Source organism: Gymnoscopelus microlampas (genome assembly GCF_963454915.1).
Source record: "Gymnoscopelus microlampas genome assembly, chromosome: 11".
Lineage (NCBI taxonomy): Eukaryota > Metazoa > Chordata > Actinopteri > Myctophiformes > Myctophidae > Gymnoscopelus > Gymnoscopelus microlampas.
The window spans coordinates 1053224-1071732 of NC_139948.1; the positions used below are offsets into that span (position 1 = coordinate 1053224).

The window sequence follows — 18509 nt, forward strand, 5'->3', positions numbered from 1 at the left end:
AGGGGGGGGCGTTGCCGTAAATGCACTGATGGGTGAGAAGGGAAATCTTGTATTCGGTCCTGAAGGAGATGGGGAGCCAGTGAAGTGAGCGGAGGGTGGGTGTGATATGGTCAAATTTTCGCACTCTCATCAGGACCCTAGCAGCGCTGTTTTGGATGTATTGGAGCCTTTGGAGGCTCTTGCTAGGGATCCCGATGAGTAGTGCATTGCAGTAATCCAGCCTGGAGGAGATAAAGGCGTGGACGAGTTTCTCAGCATCTGGCAGGGTGAGTGTGGAGCGGAGTGTGGAGATGTTCCTGAGGTGAAAAAAGGACGTTTTACAGAGGTGTTTAATGTGTGCCTCGAAGTTGAGGTGCGGGTCCATTTTCACACCCAGGTTGGTGACTGTGGATGAGAGGGGGAGACTTCAGGTTTATTCCTATGAGAGTCAGGCTATATTCCATTGGAGTATTAACCCATTAAAACATCTGTGTCATTTTTAGATTTTAGCTATATATCATCTCTGTCGGGTTGAACCGTCATGTCTGAAACTGTTACTTTTCAGGAATCAAATTCAAAGGTAGCAAAAGTAGCAGATCTACAAGCCCGAAACGCGCTTGTAAATCTGCTACTTTTGATGTTTTTGTGTGCCGCTGTAGCATTACCAAGTAGGGCATTAATTCACGGAAAAACACAAAAAGTTAAAATATGGAGATGAGAGGTTTCTGCCCGACAGCAACGATATATAGCAACATACGTTTTTCAGAAAACTGTTAGAATTTAGAAGACATTTTATTATCGTCCTCAGGTCTTAATTGGTTAAGGCCAATGCGTTCTCTGAGCGACAAGTGTTGACCGACGTGTCGTGCTACGAAAGGGACGTCAAATGACAAAGAATATGTTGAGGAGGACCTCCGCCGAAGGTGTTGTGTACCTCTGGAAAAACAGGCAGGCGCGTACGGTGATTGGTTGGGAAGATGCACAAGACTACATTCACTTCCTTGTTTATGTTTTGTGGCAACGCTGTTGTGACACCTATGGCAGACAATACAAAAACTCATAACGCTGCGAGACGCGTAGTTTGACATGACATTCAACATTTGTCGCTCCAACTAAGCATAAACTACATCGGCCTTTATTCCCTGCAATAAATGTTAATATAAACAGTATATCGTCGTTGTCGGGCTGAAATGTCCAAAACGGTTCATTTTTAGGAGATTCAATGTAGTTATTATTTAGTCACAAGCTCTTGTTAATACGTTTCATTGGTGAAATATTTATAAAACTCACAGACAGACTGGCATTACTGAAAAGTAAAAAAATGTCTCATCCATCCATCCATCCATCTAATCTGTTTATCCGGACTCAGGTCACTGAGGCAATAGTTCCAACAGAGAATTCCAGACTTTCCTTTATTTCCCGAGCAACAATATAGCTACTTCATACTGGGGGATCCAGATGCGTTCCAAGTGGAATCCCCCCATCTGGTCCTTAGTCTGCCACGTGGCCTTCTCCCAGCTGGATGTGCATGAAGACGTCCCTAGGGAGGCGACCAGGAGGCGTCTCCTACTAGATGCCTGAACCAACTTAACTGGCTCCTTTCTATGTACAGAAAAGAGCAGTTCTTTTACTCCAAGGGCCCTATAAAGGGCCTAACTGGCTAAATCCGTGCAAGGGGCGTTCCCCCGCAAACGTTTGTCGCTTTTTCCCCCTGTAAAGTTGCTTGCAAATAATGGTAGTGCAGTGGTGAGTTTGTAGATCGGCTATTTTCAAATAGCCAACATACATAAATTTGCACATTATTTAATGGCCGACATATATAGGTTTGAAGTGCTCATGTATTATAGTCGCTTCTTTTGGGCTTGTTTTTATAGACCTGGTTGCTTAGTCCTCTCACAAATTCTGGCAACAGCTCGCTGCAGCCGCACTGTGGGGATTTAACATGGACATCATACACCCGACGTTTGGTTTAAGCTCTATACTAGCCCTTGTTTACCTTTCAATAAAACCACATTTGATAGGCATACGTATCACCTACATACTTACTGATTAGAGAGACTTTTATATTTTTGTAATCAGTTCATTATTTCCTGCTAATCGATGAATAAAACTCAAGTGTGTAATTTGGAGAGCATTGCATTGTGCGCCGCACAAATTGTCTTCTTTGAATAGACTATCATCTTATATAAAAACAATTGACACAAGGAATTGACACTCACTTCTGCTGATTATAGGAAATTTATAATCACATAGATTTGTTGAGAATTAGGTGAGAGGGAGACCTCGAATGTGCCACTGTGCGCCCTGGCCGTCTGTCCATTGCAGGCGCGCCCTACCAAACCAATTTGGCATTGCGGGTGGTTTTAGATTCCACTATGCACTGACCAAAACGTGTGTGGGTAAAATAGCAATCTTGGGGATAATGCGACAACACGCCCACACCTCCAGGCGCAAATAGTGGAGTCAGCATAATGAATAGCGAGCGGGTATAGTGGCACATCCATTTTTCACAGGTAATGGGCAGACATTCACGGCAAGTGGGCAACGGCTGCGGGTATAGCAGTGACAAAAATAGGGGCCCAAGTCTCTCCTGGTTGACTCAGCTTCTTACCCTATCACTACAGGAGATGCCAGCCACCCCTGTGAGAAAACTAATTTCAGCCGCTTCAATCCGCGATCTTGTTCTTTGGGCCATGACCAACATTTCATGAACGTGGCAATTGTAGGAATGAAGATAAAACTTTATATCGAGAGCTTTGCCTTCTGGCTCAGCTCTCTTTTTGTGCAGTGCCATACAGCGAAAACCAGTATCGCTTTGATTCTCCGGTTACTCTTCCGCTCCATCCTTCCCTCATTCTTGAACAAGTCACTTGGGATAAGGGCTCATTCTGTACCTAGTGGGTAATCCACCGGTATCCTGCTGAGAACCATGGCCTCATCCCAGCCGTTTCACACTCGACTGCGAACCAATCCAGTGAGATGAAACCGAAAAAAAAGAAGAAAGAAAAAGGTGAAAATACCAGATCCCCAAGCAACGTGTTGCAACGTGACACATTGTGAACGTAGATTGCCTTTGTTTGTTACTTTTGCGTGTGACACTGTTATATAACAAATATAAAATTACATTAAAACTAGAAAAAGTGCTCCTCGAAGCCAGGTCAGGTAGGTTGTTGTGGGCCAGCAATGTTTGGAATTCGCCAATCAGGATGGAATAGGAAAAATCTGACGGAACCATCTTGATCACTTGACTATAAAGACAATGTGTAACGATTTGCATGATGTGGCATTTGTTCCTCAACGTAGTGCGTATGTGCGTGCAAAGTTTCACCGCAATCGGACGCTGCGTTCATGATTTGCTGCATTTTGTTCAAAACGGGCCACTCCTCTAAACTTTAGATGTCAATCTTAGCCAATCAGGATGGAAATGATGAAAAATCAAACAGATCTGTCTTGATCACATGACTATAGATATCATGTGTGCCAATTTGTGTTTGTGTGCACAGTTTCGCTGCGATCAAGCCAACGGTGCCAGAGATTAGCTGTTCACAGACACACACACACACACACACACACACACACACACACACACACACACACACACACACACACACACACACACACACACACACACACACACACACGGACCCACGGACGAACGGACAGGGGGTAAAACATACTCTCGCCATGCCTTTCGGCCTGGCGGAGACAAAAAGAAGAAATATGGAGGTACAAGGTTGGGCCCGATAGTAACATTATATTGGGGGATTCAATATATTAAATAAATGATGATGATGATGATTATTATTACTATTATTAAAGTGTTTGTGTTTGTTATGTGTGCTGTGTATATAGGGGGTGGTTTCCTGTCTGGAGAAGCAGTTCAGCTCTAAGATGCAGGCAGAGTTCTCTGTACTGGTGGACGTTCTCTGCTGCCCTGAGCTGCTGTTTCCAGAGGCTGCTCGCATGCTCTGTGAGAGCCAAGCCTTCATGTCCAAGTACGTTTCTGTACACATTTTAAGTAATATGGAAATTGAGATGAACAGCTGTGAATTGGCTGTATGTATTACTGCTCATATTGTCCAATATATTGTCCATGTCAATAGGCTATATGCACAGCAGCCAGAGAAAAATTGAAAGACTTCCTTCACAGGTGTTACCAATGACACTAATGAAGGCTCTGTTCCATTCTGGTCAGAGTCAAGGTGCTGATATTGTGCATGTTGGCTCACTAGAAATACTAGTGGGTCTCAAAGTGTGGTCCAGGGACCCTCATGGTTCCTCTGAGTGTACAAATGGAACCAAATGGACCCGCTTTGTACAATCTCAGAGTTATGGGGGTCCTTGAAATTAAAAAGTTTGAGAACCACTGTGCTACACTAAATGGAACAGAGCCTTCATTAGTGTCATTGGTAACACCTGTGAAGGAAGCAAGGAAGGGGCCCAATTTCTGTCCAATGTGGCTGCTGTGCATAGAGCCTATTCAATGCCAATTTTGAATAGTATCATTTTGAGGGGTCTCTATTCACCTGTTTCCTAGGCTGTGTGTTTTCCACTTCCTGTCGGATTTCATTGGATATCATTAGTCATCTGACCAATTTCATTGGATTTCATTGGATCAAATCGACAGGAAGTGGAACACACACAGGAAGTGAAAAGCCTAGGAAACAGGTGAATAGAGCTCAGCTCACCTCCAAAAGCAGCTGAAAAAAAAGTTTGTCGTAGAAGTGCTGTTTTCCCTCAAGCGTTCCTTGGGTTCAGACTGCTGGAACACAGTATCCTTTATCTTAGCCTTCCCCCATTGTCCTTTTCATACATGTACACATTACACAATGCCAAAACAATCACTTCACATCACACACACACACACACACACACACACACACACACACACACACACACACACACACACACACACACACACACACACACACACACACACACACACACACACACACACAATGATGGAGGGAGGAAGATGTGTGCCCCCCTGGTGGACATTTGCGTTCTACCGAGCAGCCCTTTTTGAAATGCTGCCTACATGTTGCACTCTTTATGGTACATACTATATGCTATGCATCTGCATGTTCTGTTTCTGTTGTGTAAGTACACATATGAGAGGCAATGAGGCATTGACAAATGTAACATTCCTTGTGGTGTGAAAGTATACTTGGCCAATAAAGATGATTGGTTTATTGATTGATTATTCTGATCTATGTCACACTCATAGATTAATCAAACATACCAAGAAGCTGATGGAGGAAGAAGAACAGCTTTGTATCAAGATTCTACAGTCTCTCAGAAAGATGCTGGACAAGAAGGAAAGCCTGGGGGAATGTGTGAGTAACACAGAGCTGTATGGAGGAGCTCTAACACTGACCATAAAGCCCTGTGAGAAGCAGCCTATCAACATTATTCTTGGTTTTATGTTCTCGCCCTCTAGGGAGACTAATCAATCCTTTCGTCTGTGCTATCCATGCTAACAGTTTAACCAATCATGTCTAGGGTTGTCCGATATTGGCTTTTTTACCGATAACCGATATACCGATATTGTCCAACTCTTAATTACCGATACCGATATCAACCGATACCGATATATGCGGGGATTATTGTGATTAGGGTAAGCTCAAATTTCATATCACACACACCATATACAGTAAGAACTCCTGTAACTTATTTATAAAGCAAAAAAAAAAAAAAAAAAAAAAAAATTTTCAAAAACCGATACCGATATTTTTCCGATATCAATTTTTATGCTAATATCGGCCGATAATATCGGGAGGCCGATAATATCGGACATCCCTAATCATGTCGCTTATATTCCCATGTCTGTTCTTGGTTAAGGTTTTTAACCAATCACTTCACTTATGATATTATTAGTTCACATGAGGGGTTGGCCTTAGCTCTGATTTTCTGCCATGTTCCGTACCCTGCCAGCTCCTGCTGGTGAGTTGTCACGGGTGTGTGACTGACACCTGAGCATGGGTCCTGCAACTTTGTTGAGTTTGTGTATGCTCTAAGCAGCAACACTGCCCCCATGGAAATATGCCACATGTGTCCCTTCAGGATAAGGCCTGTGCAATCAATAGAAACTGATGTTCCGTTACGCAGAGTGGCATCATTATTTGGTACCATAACCCATTTCCAAACTTAGGACCAATAGGCTCTATGCACAGCAGCCATTTTGGAGACAAATTGGGTCTCTTCTGACTTCCTTCACAGGTGTTACCAATGATACTAATAGATAGATAGAGCCTATTTGCGTGAGACTGGTGAAGGCTCTGTTCCATTCTGGTCAAACAGAGTCAGGGTGCTGATATTGTGCATGTTGGCTCACTAGAAATACTAGTGGGTCTCAAAGTGTGGTCAAGGGACCCTCATGGTTCCTTGAGAGGGTGTAACTCTGAGAGTGTACAAATGGAACCAAATGGACCCTCCCATTTGGTTCCATTTGTACACTCTCAGAGTTATGGGGGTCCTTGAAATTAAAACGTTTGGGAACCACTGTGCTACACTAAATGGAACAGAGCCTTCATTAGTGTCATTGGTAACACCTGTGAAGGAAGCAAGGAAGGGGCCCAATTTCTGTCCAATATGGCTGCTGTGCATAGAGCCTATTTGCGTGAGACTGGTGAAGTCACAGACAGACCCATGAAGTGGCCGTCCCAGGGACACAACACCCCAAGAAGACCAGTTCCTCATCCTTGCTTCACTGAGGAACCATAAGCTTTCTTCCAGAGATTTACAGGATTTACATGCTACCCACACATTTAGCTGTGTTGCTCATTCCACGATTGCTCTTTTAAGACAAATCAACGATAACATGTTATACAATACAATACCAATTAGCAATATAGCTGCAAGCAGCAATTAGCGGTTTCGAGAATAATGGCAGACTGGCAGACTGTGACAAGAGTGGCAGACTGGCAGACTGGCAGACTTTGACAGAGTGGCAGACTGGCAGACTGGCAGACTGGCAGACTGGCAGACTTTGACAGAGTGGCAGACTGGCAGACTGTGACAGAGTGGCAGACTGGCAGACTGGCAGACTGTGACAGACTGTGGCAGACTGGCAGACAGACAGACTGTGGCAGACTGGCAGACTGGCAGACAGACAGACAGACAGACAGTGACAGAGTGGCAGACTGTGACAGAGTGAGAGAGAGAGAGAGAGAGAGAGAGAGAGAGAGAGAGAGAGAGAGAGAGAGAGAGAGAGAGAAAGAGAGAGAGAGAGAGAGAGAGAGAGAGAGAGAGAGAGAGAGAGAGAGAGAGAGCAAAGTGCACATGTCTGAATTAACAGGGTCATGTTTTGCATAATGCAATTTAAATGTAAACTGTGACAAGTGGGGTTTGAGCCGTGGACCTTTGGCACATGAGACTAACACTGTATTGATCAAGCTATTCAATCCACAGCCTTGGTCAGTGAGAAGGGAGAATCCAACAAAACAAAACAAAAGAGGGAATGAAGTACATAATACATTGAAAACAAGTACTCTCAATAAGCGTTTCATTTAACAATTGCATGTTTATTCATTGATACAGTCATGTTGTGTGTAATGCAATTGAGTTGAGGTCTGCATGAGGTGAGATTTGAACCGGCGACGCTCTGGTATCAAGGCAGATGATTAAGCCATTGGGCCAACAGACCCGAACTGATGAAAAGGGAGTTCACACACATGACACACTTTCACGCAAATTGCTCAGAAATACTGGATTTAAATGTTTTTCAAACTGCTCAAAATTGCAGACAATCTAAGGGCGGAGTTTACTGGTTAACAATTGCACATGCATTCATTGATACAGTCATGTTGTGTGCAATGCAATTATAATGAATTCTACATGACGTGGGATTCGAACCAGGAACCCTGTGGTTTCAAGGCAGATGATTAAGCCATTGGGCCAACAGACCTGTACTAGTGAAAAGGGAGTTCACACACATGACACACTTTCACGCAAATTGCTCAGAAATCCTTGGTTTAAATGTTTTTCAAACTGCTCAATATATTTCGGAATGGAAACTAGTGGAAAATAGTCGATCTACAAGCTCACAACGCGTTGCTATCTAAAAAGGTGTGAGATTGTAGATCGGCTATTTTCACAAGAAAGTATGTCATACATAAAAAAAAACTACTCTCAAAAGCATTTCTTGTTATTGTCTAAACATTGCACTTGTCTGAATTAACAGGGTCATGTTTTGTACAATGCAATTTAAATGTGAACTGTAATAAGTGGGATTCGAACCAGGGACCTTCGGCACATGAGACTCACACTCTACTGGTGGAGCTATCCAATACACAGCCTTAGACAGTGAAAAGGGAGAATCCAACAAAACAAAACAAAAGCGCGAATGAAGTACGTCATACATTGAAAAGAACTACTTTCAAGTATGCATTTCTCGTCATCTTTAACAATTGCACATGTATTCATTGGTATAGTCATGTTGTGTGCAATGCAATTATAATTAAGTCTACCTGAGGTGGGATTCGAACCGGCTACCCTATGGTTTCAAGGCAGATGATTAAGCGATCAAGCTATTGAACCAACACACCTGAACCTGTGAAAAAGGGCCTCAAACATGTATTTGACACAGTTTCATGCAAATTGCTCAGAAATCCTGGATTTAAATGTTTTTCAAACTGCTCAAAATTGCAGACAATCTAAGGGCAGAGCTTACTGGTCAAAGTGATACATGTGTTCCTCATGAGTCAAGGCACATGTGTAAGCAGGTTTAACGGCTGTCGGCCAAACGAGGCATGACTTTTGCCTGTTTAAAGTTTGCATTTTCAAAAAATTGCTATAGCGCCCCCCTTTGACCAATTGGAGTAAGATTGGTTTCAGTGATACTTGGAAGGACCCTCTACAATATTGCAAAGTGTCAAACAAATGTGAGTCTGCATGTATGTGTTAGGGGCAGATGAATAATTTAAAAAAAGCTGCAATTTTCATTGGCTTATAAAAGCTTAACGTTTTCACTTATGGAAAATCCGCTAAGTTACGTTTGTCGGCATTGGTCCAAAGTTCATGTGTATACAGTTTCGTACAGATTGCTCATAAATCCCAGGAGAAGTGATTTTTTTACTGCTTTTTACTGCTTTTCATAGAATTCGAAATGGTGGGAGATCTAAAGGTCAGAGGTCAAAAGTCAAACAGTGACAGTTGTTAGGCATGAGGAGACGCATGTGTGCATCGAAGTTTCATGGCTTTGGGTCAAACAGGGCATGAGTTGTACCTGTTCAAAGTTGGCATATTTCAATTGAGTGCTACAGCGCCACCCTTTGGCCAATGGTTGTGAGTTTCGGGTTTTCGCCGTTTGGCACAGCCCTCTACCATATTGCCGAATTTCATAAAAAGTGACCACGCGGTTAGGCCAGAACTGGCAAATACGGCGGAAGAATAATAATAATAAATATAGCTGCAAGCAGCAATTAGCGGTTTCGAGAATAATGGCAGACTGGCAGACTGTGACAAGAGTGGCAGACTGGCAGACTGGCAGACTTTGACAGAGTGGCAGACTGGCAGACTGGCAGACTGGCAGACTTTGACAGAGTGGCAGACTGGCAGACTGTGACAGAGTGGCAGACTGGCAGACTGGCAGACTGTGACAGACTGTGGCAGACTGGCAGACTGGCAGACAGACAGACTGTGGCAGACTGGCAGACAGACAGTGACAGAGTGGCAGACTGGCAGACTGTGACAGACTGGCAGACTGGCAGACTGTGACAGAGTGGCAGACAGACAAACAGACAGACTGTGACAGAGTGGCAGAGTGGCAGACTGGCAGACAGACAGACAGTGACAGAGTGGCAGACTGGCAGACTGGCAGACTGGCAGACAGACAGACTGTGGCAGACTGGCAGACTGGCAGACAGACAGACAGTGACAGAGTGGCAGACTGGCAGACAGACAGACAGACTGTGACAGAGTGGCAGACTGGCAGACAGACAGACAGACAGACAGACAGACAGTGACAGAGTGGCAGACTGGCAGACAGACAGACAGTGACAGAGTGGCAGACAGGCAGACAGACAGACTGTGACAGAGTGACAGAGTGGCAGACTGGCAGACTGGCAGACAGACAGACAGACAGACAGACAGACAGTGACAGAGTGGCAGACTGGCAGACAGACAGACAGTGACAGAGTGGCAGACAGGCAGACAGACAGACAGACTGTGACAGAGTGAGAGAGAGAGAGAGAGAGAGAGAGAGAGAGAGAGAGAGAGAGAGAGAGAGAGAGAGAGAGAGAGAGAGAGAGAGAGAGCAAAGTGCACATGTCTGAATTAACAGGGTCATGTTTTGCATAATGCAATTTAAATGTAAACTGTGACAAGTGGGGTTTGAGCCGTGGACCTTTGGCACATGAGACTAACACTGTATTGATCAAGCTATTCAATCCACAGCCTTGGTCAGTGAGAAGGGAGAATCCAACAAAACAAAACAAAACAAAAGAGGGAATGAAGTACATCATACATTGAAAACAACTACTCTCAATAAGCGTTTCATTTAACAATTGCATGTTTATTCATTGATACAGTCATGTTGTGTGTAATGCAATTGAGTTGAGGTCTGCATGAGGTGAGATTTGAACCGGCGACGCTCTGGTATCAAGGCAGATGATTAAGCCATTGGGCCAACAGACCCGAACTGATGAAAAGGGAGTTCACACACATGACACACTTTCACGCAAATTGCTCAGAAATACTGGATTTAAATGTTTTTCAAACTGCTCAAAATTGCAGACAATCTAAGGGCGGAGTTTACTGGTTAACAATTGCACATGCATTCATTGATACAGTCATGTTGTGTGCAATGCAATTATAATGAATTCTACATGACGTGGGATTCGAACCAGGAACCCTGTGGTTTCAAGGCAGATGATTAAGCCATTGGGCCAACAGACCTGTACTAGTGAAAAGGGAGTTCACACACATGACACACTTTCACGCAAATTGCTCAGAAATCCTTGGTTTAAATGTTTTTCAAACTGCTCAATATATTTCGGAATGGAAACTAGTGGAAAATAGTCGATCTACAAGCTCACAACGCGTTGCTATCTAAAAAGGTGTGAGATTGTAGATCGGCTATTTTCACAAGAAAGTATGTCATACATAAAAAAAAACTACTCTCAAAAGCATTTCGTGTTATTGTCTAAACATTGCACTTGTCTGAATTAACAGGGTCATGTTTTGTACAATGCAATTTAAATGTGAACTGTAATAAGTGGGATTCGAACCAGGGACCTTCGGCACATGAGACTCACACTCTACTGGTGGAGCTATCCAATACACAGCCTTAGACAGTGAAAAGGGAGAATCCAACAAAACAAAACAAAAGCGCGAATGAAGTACGTCATACATTGAAAAGAACTACTTTCAAGTATGCATTTCTCGTCATCTTTAACAATTGCACATGTATTCATTGGTATAGTCATGTTGTGTGCAATGCAATTATAATTAAGTCTACCTGAGGTGGGATTCGAACCGGCTACCCTATGGTTTCAAGGCAGATGATTAAGCGATCAAGCTATTGAACCAACACACCTGAACCTGTGAAAAAGGGCCTCAAACATGTATTTGACACAGTTTCATGCAAATTGCTCAGAAATCCTGGATTTAAATGTTTTTCAAACTGCTCAAAATTGCAGACAATCTAAGGGCAGAGCTTACTGGTCAAAGTGATACATGTGTTCCTCATCAGTCAAGGCACATGTGTAAGCAGGTTTAACGGCTGTCGGCCAAACGAGGCATGACTTTTGCCTGTTTAAAGTTTGCATTTTCAAAAAATTGCTATAGCGCCCCCCTTTGACCAATTGGAGTAAGATTGGTTTCAGTGATACTTGGAAGGACCCTCTACAATATTGCAAAGTGTCAAACAAATGTGAGTCTGCATGTATGTGTTAGGGGCAGATGAATAATTTAAAAAAAGCTGCAATTTTCATTGGCTTATAAAAGCTTAACGTTTTCACTTATGGAAAATCCGCTAAGTTACGTTTGTCGGCATTGGTCCAAAGTTCATGTGTATACAGTTTCGTACAGATTGCTCATAAATCCCAGGAGAAGTGATTTTTTTACTGCTTTTTACTGCTTTTCATAGAATTCGAAATGGTGGGAGATCTAAAGGTCAGAGGTCAAAAGTCAAACAGCGAAAGTTGTTAGGCATGAGGAGACGCATGTGTGTATCGAAGTTTCATGGCTGTAGGTCGAACAGGGCATGAGCTGTACCTGTTCAAAGTTGGCATGTTCAATTGAGTGCTACAGCGCCACCCTTTGGCCAATGGTTGTGAGTTTCGGGTTTTCGCCGTTTGGCATAGCCCTCTACCATATTGCCGAATTTCATAAGAAGTGACCAGGCGGTTAGGCCAGAACTGGCAAAAACGGCGGAAGAATAATAATAATAATAGTGAAAGTGTAGAGATGTAATAGGGTTCGAAGCCTTACAGGCTCTCGAAACCTAAATATAGCTGCAAGCAGCAATGAGCGGTTTCGAGAATAATGGCAGACTGGCAGACTGTGACAGAGTGGCAGACTGGCAGACTGGCAGACTTTGACAGAGTGGCAGACTGTCAGACTGTGACAGAGTGGCAGACTGGCAGACTGGCAGACTGTGACAGACTGTGGCAGACTGGCAGACTGGCAGACAGACAGACTATGGCAGACTGGCAGACTGGCAGACAGACAGACAGACAGTGACAGAGTGGCAGACTGGCAGACTGTGACAGACTGGCAGACTGGCAGACTGTGACAGAGTGGCAGACAGACAAACAGACAGACAGACTGTGACAGAGTGGCAGACTGGCAGACAGACAGACAGTGACAGAGTGGCAGACTGGCAGACAGACAGACTGTGGCAGACTGGCAGACTGGCAGACAGACAGACAGTGACAGAGTGGCAGACTGGCAGACAGACAGACAGTGACAGAGTGGCAGACTGGCAGACAGACAGACAGTGACAGAGTGGCAGACTGGCAGACAGACAGACTGTGACAGAGTGACAGAGTGGCAGACTGGCAGACTGGCAGACAGACAGACAGACAGACAGTGACAGAGTGGCAGACTGGCAGACAGACAGACAGTGACAGAGTGGCAGACTGGCAGACAGACAGACAGTGACAGAGAGAGAGAGAGAGAGAGAGAGGGAGAGGGAGAGGGAGAGGGAGAGAGAGAGAGAAGGGGAGAGAGAGAGAGAGAGAGAGAGAGAGAGAGAGAGAGAGAGAGAGAGAGAGAGAGAGAGAAAAGAAAGAGAGAGAGAGAGAGAGAGAGAGGGAGAGAGAGAGAGAGGCAGTGAGAAAGAGAGGCAGTAAGAGAGAGAGCGAGAGAGAAGAAGTGAACATGCATTAATTAACAAAGTCATGATTTTTGTTCAGTAAATTATATTTGGACCGGTTAAATTGAGGTTTGAACCAGGGACCTATAGACTTGTGGGTAGACAGTGTAAAGGATAAGGATAATTCCAGGTCCGTTCATGAAAGTCCTTGCGGTCTTGTTTCCAATGAGGGCCTGTGAGCAATTAGGGGTTAAGAGTCTTGCTCAGGGACAAATTTCATTTCATCGACACATTTGCTGGCCTGGCCTGGAATCGTACCTGGGGCAACCAGGGCCTCTGGCTCCCTAGGTGGGCTCACTAACCACTCAGCTATGGCCACAGTACAGACTGAGCCATTGGATAGACAGAATTGGATTTCATATGTGGTAAGTTATCATACAGCATGGGTTGCTTATTATATACATACAAGCTCATAACGCGTCACATTGTAGATCGGCTGTATGTGGTTACTGTAGGTGTTGTATTAATAATTACATCTGCAAAGTACCAAGTAACTAAAGCTGTCATCTGCTGTAATTGCAGTAGAGTAGAGTAGTAAAGTAAAAGTACCTAAAAATTGTACTGTGCATGTGGCAGGTGTGATTGGTGATGAGTGAGAGGGGTGGATCCAATCCATGGGAATAGGGGGAATTCCAAATGATGATCACCTCAACGCATTGTTGGGGACAGGGATCGAACCAGCGACCTATGGATTCACAGGCTGCCTCTCTTCTCATTGAGCTAGAGATATGGCCTCCCTGATGGTGTCTGTTGACACTCTCACACTCTACTGGTGGAGCTATTGAATCGACAGCATCAGATAGTGAGAAAGGAGAATCCAACAACACAAAACAAAAGGGCAAATGAATTACGTCATACATTGAAAATAACTACTTTCAAGTATGCATTTCTCGTTATCTTTAACCATTGCACATGCATTGATACAGTCATGTTGTGTGCAATGCAATTGAGTTGAGGTCTGCATGAGGTGAGATTTGAACCAGCGACCCTGTGGTATCAAGGCAGATGATTAAGCCATTGGGCCAACAGACCCGAACTGATGAAAAAGGAGTTCACACACATGACACACTTTCACGCAAATTGCTCAGAAATGCTGGATTTAAATGTTTTTCAAACTGCTCAAAATTGCAGACAATCTAAGGGCGGAGCTTACTGGTCAAAGTGATAGATATGTTCCTCATTGATACAGTCATGTTGTGTGCAATGCAATTATAATGAAGTCTACCTGAGGTGGGATTCGAACCAGCAACCCTGTGGTTTCAAGGCAGATGATTAAGCTATCAAGCTATTGAACCTACACACCTGAACTAGTGAAAAGGGAGTTCAAACACATGACACACTTTCACGCAAATTGCTCAGAAATCCTGGATTTAAATGTTTTTCAAACTGCTCAAAATTGCAGACAATCTAAGGGCAGAGCTTACTGGTCAAAGTGATACATGTGTTCCTCATGAGTCAAGGCACATGTGTAAGCAGGTTTAACGGCTGTCGGCCAAACGAGGCATGACTTTTGCCTGTTTAAAGTTTGCATTTTCAAAAAATTGCTATAGCGCCCCCCTTTGACCAATTGGAGTAAGATTGGTTTCAGTGATACTTGGAATGACCTTCTACAATATTGCAAAGTGTCAAACAAATGCGAGTCTGCATGTATGTTTTAGGGGCAGATGAATAATTGTCATAAAACTGCAATTTTCATTGGCTTATAAAAAGCTTAACGTTTTCACTTATGGAAAATCTGCTTGCTCACGTCTGTCGGCATTGGTCATTCATTGATACAGTCATGTTGTGTGCAATGCAATTGAGTTGAGGTCTGCATGAGGTGAGATTTGAACCGGCGACCCTCTGGTATCAAGGCAGATGATTAAGCCATTGGGCCAACAGACCCGAACTGATGAAAAGGGAGTTCACACACATGACACACTTTCACGCAAATTGCTCAGAAATAGTGGATTTAAATGTTTTTCAAACTGCTCAAAATTGCAGACAATCTAAGGGCGGAGTTTACTGGTTAACAATTGCACATGTATTCATTGATACAGTCATGTTGTGTGCAATGCAATTATAATGAATTCTACATGACGTGGGATTCGAACCAGGAACCCTGTGGTTTCAAGGCAGATGATTAAGCCATTGGGCCAACAGACCTGTACTAGTGAAAAGGGAGTTTACACACATGACACACTTTCACGCAAATTGCTCAGAAATCCTTGGTTTAAATGTTTTTCAAACTGCTCAATATATTTCGGAATGGAAACTAGTGGAAAATAGTCGATCTACAAGCTCACAACGCGTTGCTATCTAAAAAGGTGTGAGATTGTAGATCGTCTATTTTCACAAGAAAGTATGTCATACATAAAAAACAACTACTCTCAAAAGCATTTCGTGTTATTGTCTAAACATTGCACATGTCTGAATTAACAGGGTCATGTTTTGTACAATGCAATTTAAATGTGAACTGTAATAAGTGGGATTCGAACCAGGGACCTTTGGCACATGAGACTCACACATACTGGTGGAGCTATCCAATACACAGCCTTAGACAGTGAAAAGGGAGAATCCAACAAAACAAAACAAAAGCGCGAATGAAGTACGTCATACATTGAAAATAACTACTTTCAAGTATTCATTTCTCGTCATCTTTAACAATTGCACATGTATTCATTGATATAGTCATGTTGTGTGCAATGCAATTATAATTAAGACTACCTGAGGTGGGATTCGAACCGGCTACCCTATGGTTTCAAGGCAGATGATTAAGCGATCAAGCTATTGAACCAACACACCTGAACCTGTGAAAAAGGGCCTCAAACATGTATTTGACACAGTTTCATGCAAATTGCTCAGAAATCCTGGATTTAAATGTTTTTCAAACTGCTCAAAATTGCAGACAATCTAAGGGCAGAGCTTACTGGTCAAAGTGATACATGTGTTCCTCATGAGTCAAGGCACATGTGTAAGCAGGTTTAACGGCTGTCGGCCAAACGAGGCATGACTTTTGCCTGTTTAAAGTTTGCATTTTCAAAAAATTGCTATAGCTTCCCCCTTTGACCAATTGGAGTAAGATTGGTTTCAGTGATACTTGGAAGGACCCTCTACAATATTGCAAAGTGTCAAACAAATGTGAGTCTGCATGTATGTGTTAGGGGCAGATGAATAATTTAAAAAAAGCTGCAATTTTCATTGGCTTATAAAAGCTTAACGTTTTCACTTATGGAAAATCCGCTAAGTTACGTTTGTCGGCATTGGTCCAAAGTTCATGTGTATACAGTTTCGTACAGATTGCTCATAAATCCCAGGAGAAGTGATTTTTTTACTGCTTTTTACTGCTTTTCATAGAATTCGAAATGGTGGGAGATCTAAAGGTCAGAGGTCAAAAGTCAAACAGCGAAAGTTGTTAGGCATGAGGAGACGCATGTGTGTATCGAAGTTTCATGGCTGTAGGTCGAACAGGGCATGAGCTGTACCTGTTCAAAGTTGGCATATTTCAATTGAGTGCTACAGCGCCACCCTTTGGCCAATGGTTGTGAGTTTCGGGTTTTCGCCGTTTGGCATAGCCCTCTACCATATTGCCGAATTTCATAAAAAGTGACCACGCGGTTAGGCCAGAACTGGCAAATACGGCGGAAGAATAATAATAATAATAATGAAAGCCAAGGAATGCAATAAGGCTTCGAGCCTATTGGCCTCGAAACCTTAAATATAGCTGCAAGCAGCAATGAGCGGTTTCGAGAATAATGGCAGACTGGCAGACTGTGACAGAGTGGCAGAGTGGCAGACTGGCAGACTGTGACAGAGTGGCAGACTGGCAGACTGGCAGACTGTGACAGAGTGGCAGACTGGCAGACTGGCAGACTGTGACAGACTGTGGCAGACTGGCAGACAGACAGACTGTGGCAGACTGGCAGACTGGCAGACAGACAGACAGACAGTGACAGAGTGGCAGACTGGCAGACTGGCAGACTGTGACAGAGTGGCAGACAGACAGACAGACAGACAGACTGTGACAGAGTGGCAGACTGGCAGACAGACAGACAGACAGACAGTGACAGAGTGTCAGACTGGCAGACTGGCAGACTGTGACAGAGTGGCAGACTGGCAGACTGTGATAGACTGGCAGACTGGCAGACTGGCAGACTGTGACAGAGTGGCAGACTGGCAGACTGTGGCAGACTGGCAGACTTTGACAGAGTGGCAGACTGGCAGACTAAGACAGAGTGGCAGACTGGCAGACTGTGACAGAGTGGCAGACTGGCAGACTGGCAGACAGACAGACAGTGACAGAGTGGCAGACTGGCAGACTGGAAGACAGAGAGACAGTGACAGAGTGGCAGACTGGCAGACAGACAGACTGTGACAGAGTGACAGAGTGGCAGACTGACAGACAGTGACAGAGTGGCAGAGAGAGAGAGAGAGAGAGAGAGAGAGAGAGAGAGAGAGAGAGAGAGAGAGAGAGAGAGAGGCAGTGAGAAAGAGAGGCAGTAAGAGAGAGAGCGAGAGAGAAGAAGTGAACATGCATTAATTAACAAAGTCATGATTTTTGTTCAGTAAATTATATTTGGACCGGTTAAATTGGGGTTTGAACCAGGGAGCTATAGACTTGTGGGTAGACAGTGTAAAGGATAAGGATAATTCCAGGTCCGTTCATGAAAGTCTGGGGTCTTGTTTCCGATGAGGGCCTGTGAGCAATTAGGGGTTAAGAGTCTTGCTCAGGGACAAATTGCATCGACACATTTGCTGGCCTGGCTTGGAATCGTACCTGGGGTAACCAGGGCCTCTGGCTCCTTAGGTAGGATCACTAACCACTCAGCTATAGCCACCCCTAAATAGGAGGAAGGTTGCTGACTAGATAGCTCTTTTCTATACCCACCCTGACTAACCTTAACCTCAGTAAAACAACAACCTAACCTCAAGAAACACTATTTGTAAAATAAAGAATTCCAAATAATGATCACTTTAACACATTGTTGGGGACAGGGATCGAACCAGCGACCTATGGATTCACAGGCTGCCTCTCTTCTCATTGAGCTAAAGATATGGCCTCCCTGATGGTGTCTGTTGATATTTATAGGTTTTTCCGTCCCATAGGTTCTTCCGGTGTGAGATTGTAGATCAGCTATTTTCACAAGAAAGTATGTCATACATAAAAAACAACTACTCTCAAAAGCATTTCATGTTATTGTTTAAAAATTGCACATGTCTGAATTAACAGGGT

General features: G+C 43.8%; 1 protein-coding gene across 1 annotated transcript in view; it reads left to right on the forward strand.

Annotated features, from left to right (window-relative positions):
• Positions 1 to 18509, forward strand: part of LOC311055770 (inositol 1,4,5-trisphosphate-gated calcium channel ITPR2-like) — a 110739-nt gene that overhangs the window by 51654 nt on the left and 40576 nt on the right. Inside the window, exons 34-35 of the mRNA XM_084072036.1 lie at positions 3832 to 3974; positions 5207 to 5315. Coding sequence (XP_083928162.1) covers positions 3832 to 3974; positions 5207 to 5315 — 252 coding nt within the window. The remainder of the gene's footprint in view (positions 1 to 3831; positions 3975 to 5206; positions 5316 to 18509) is intronic.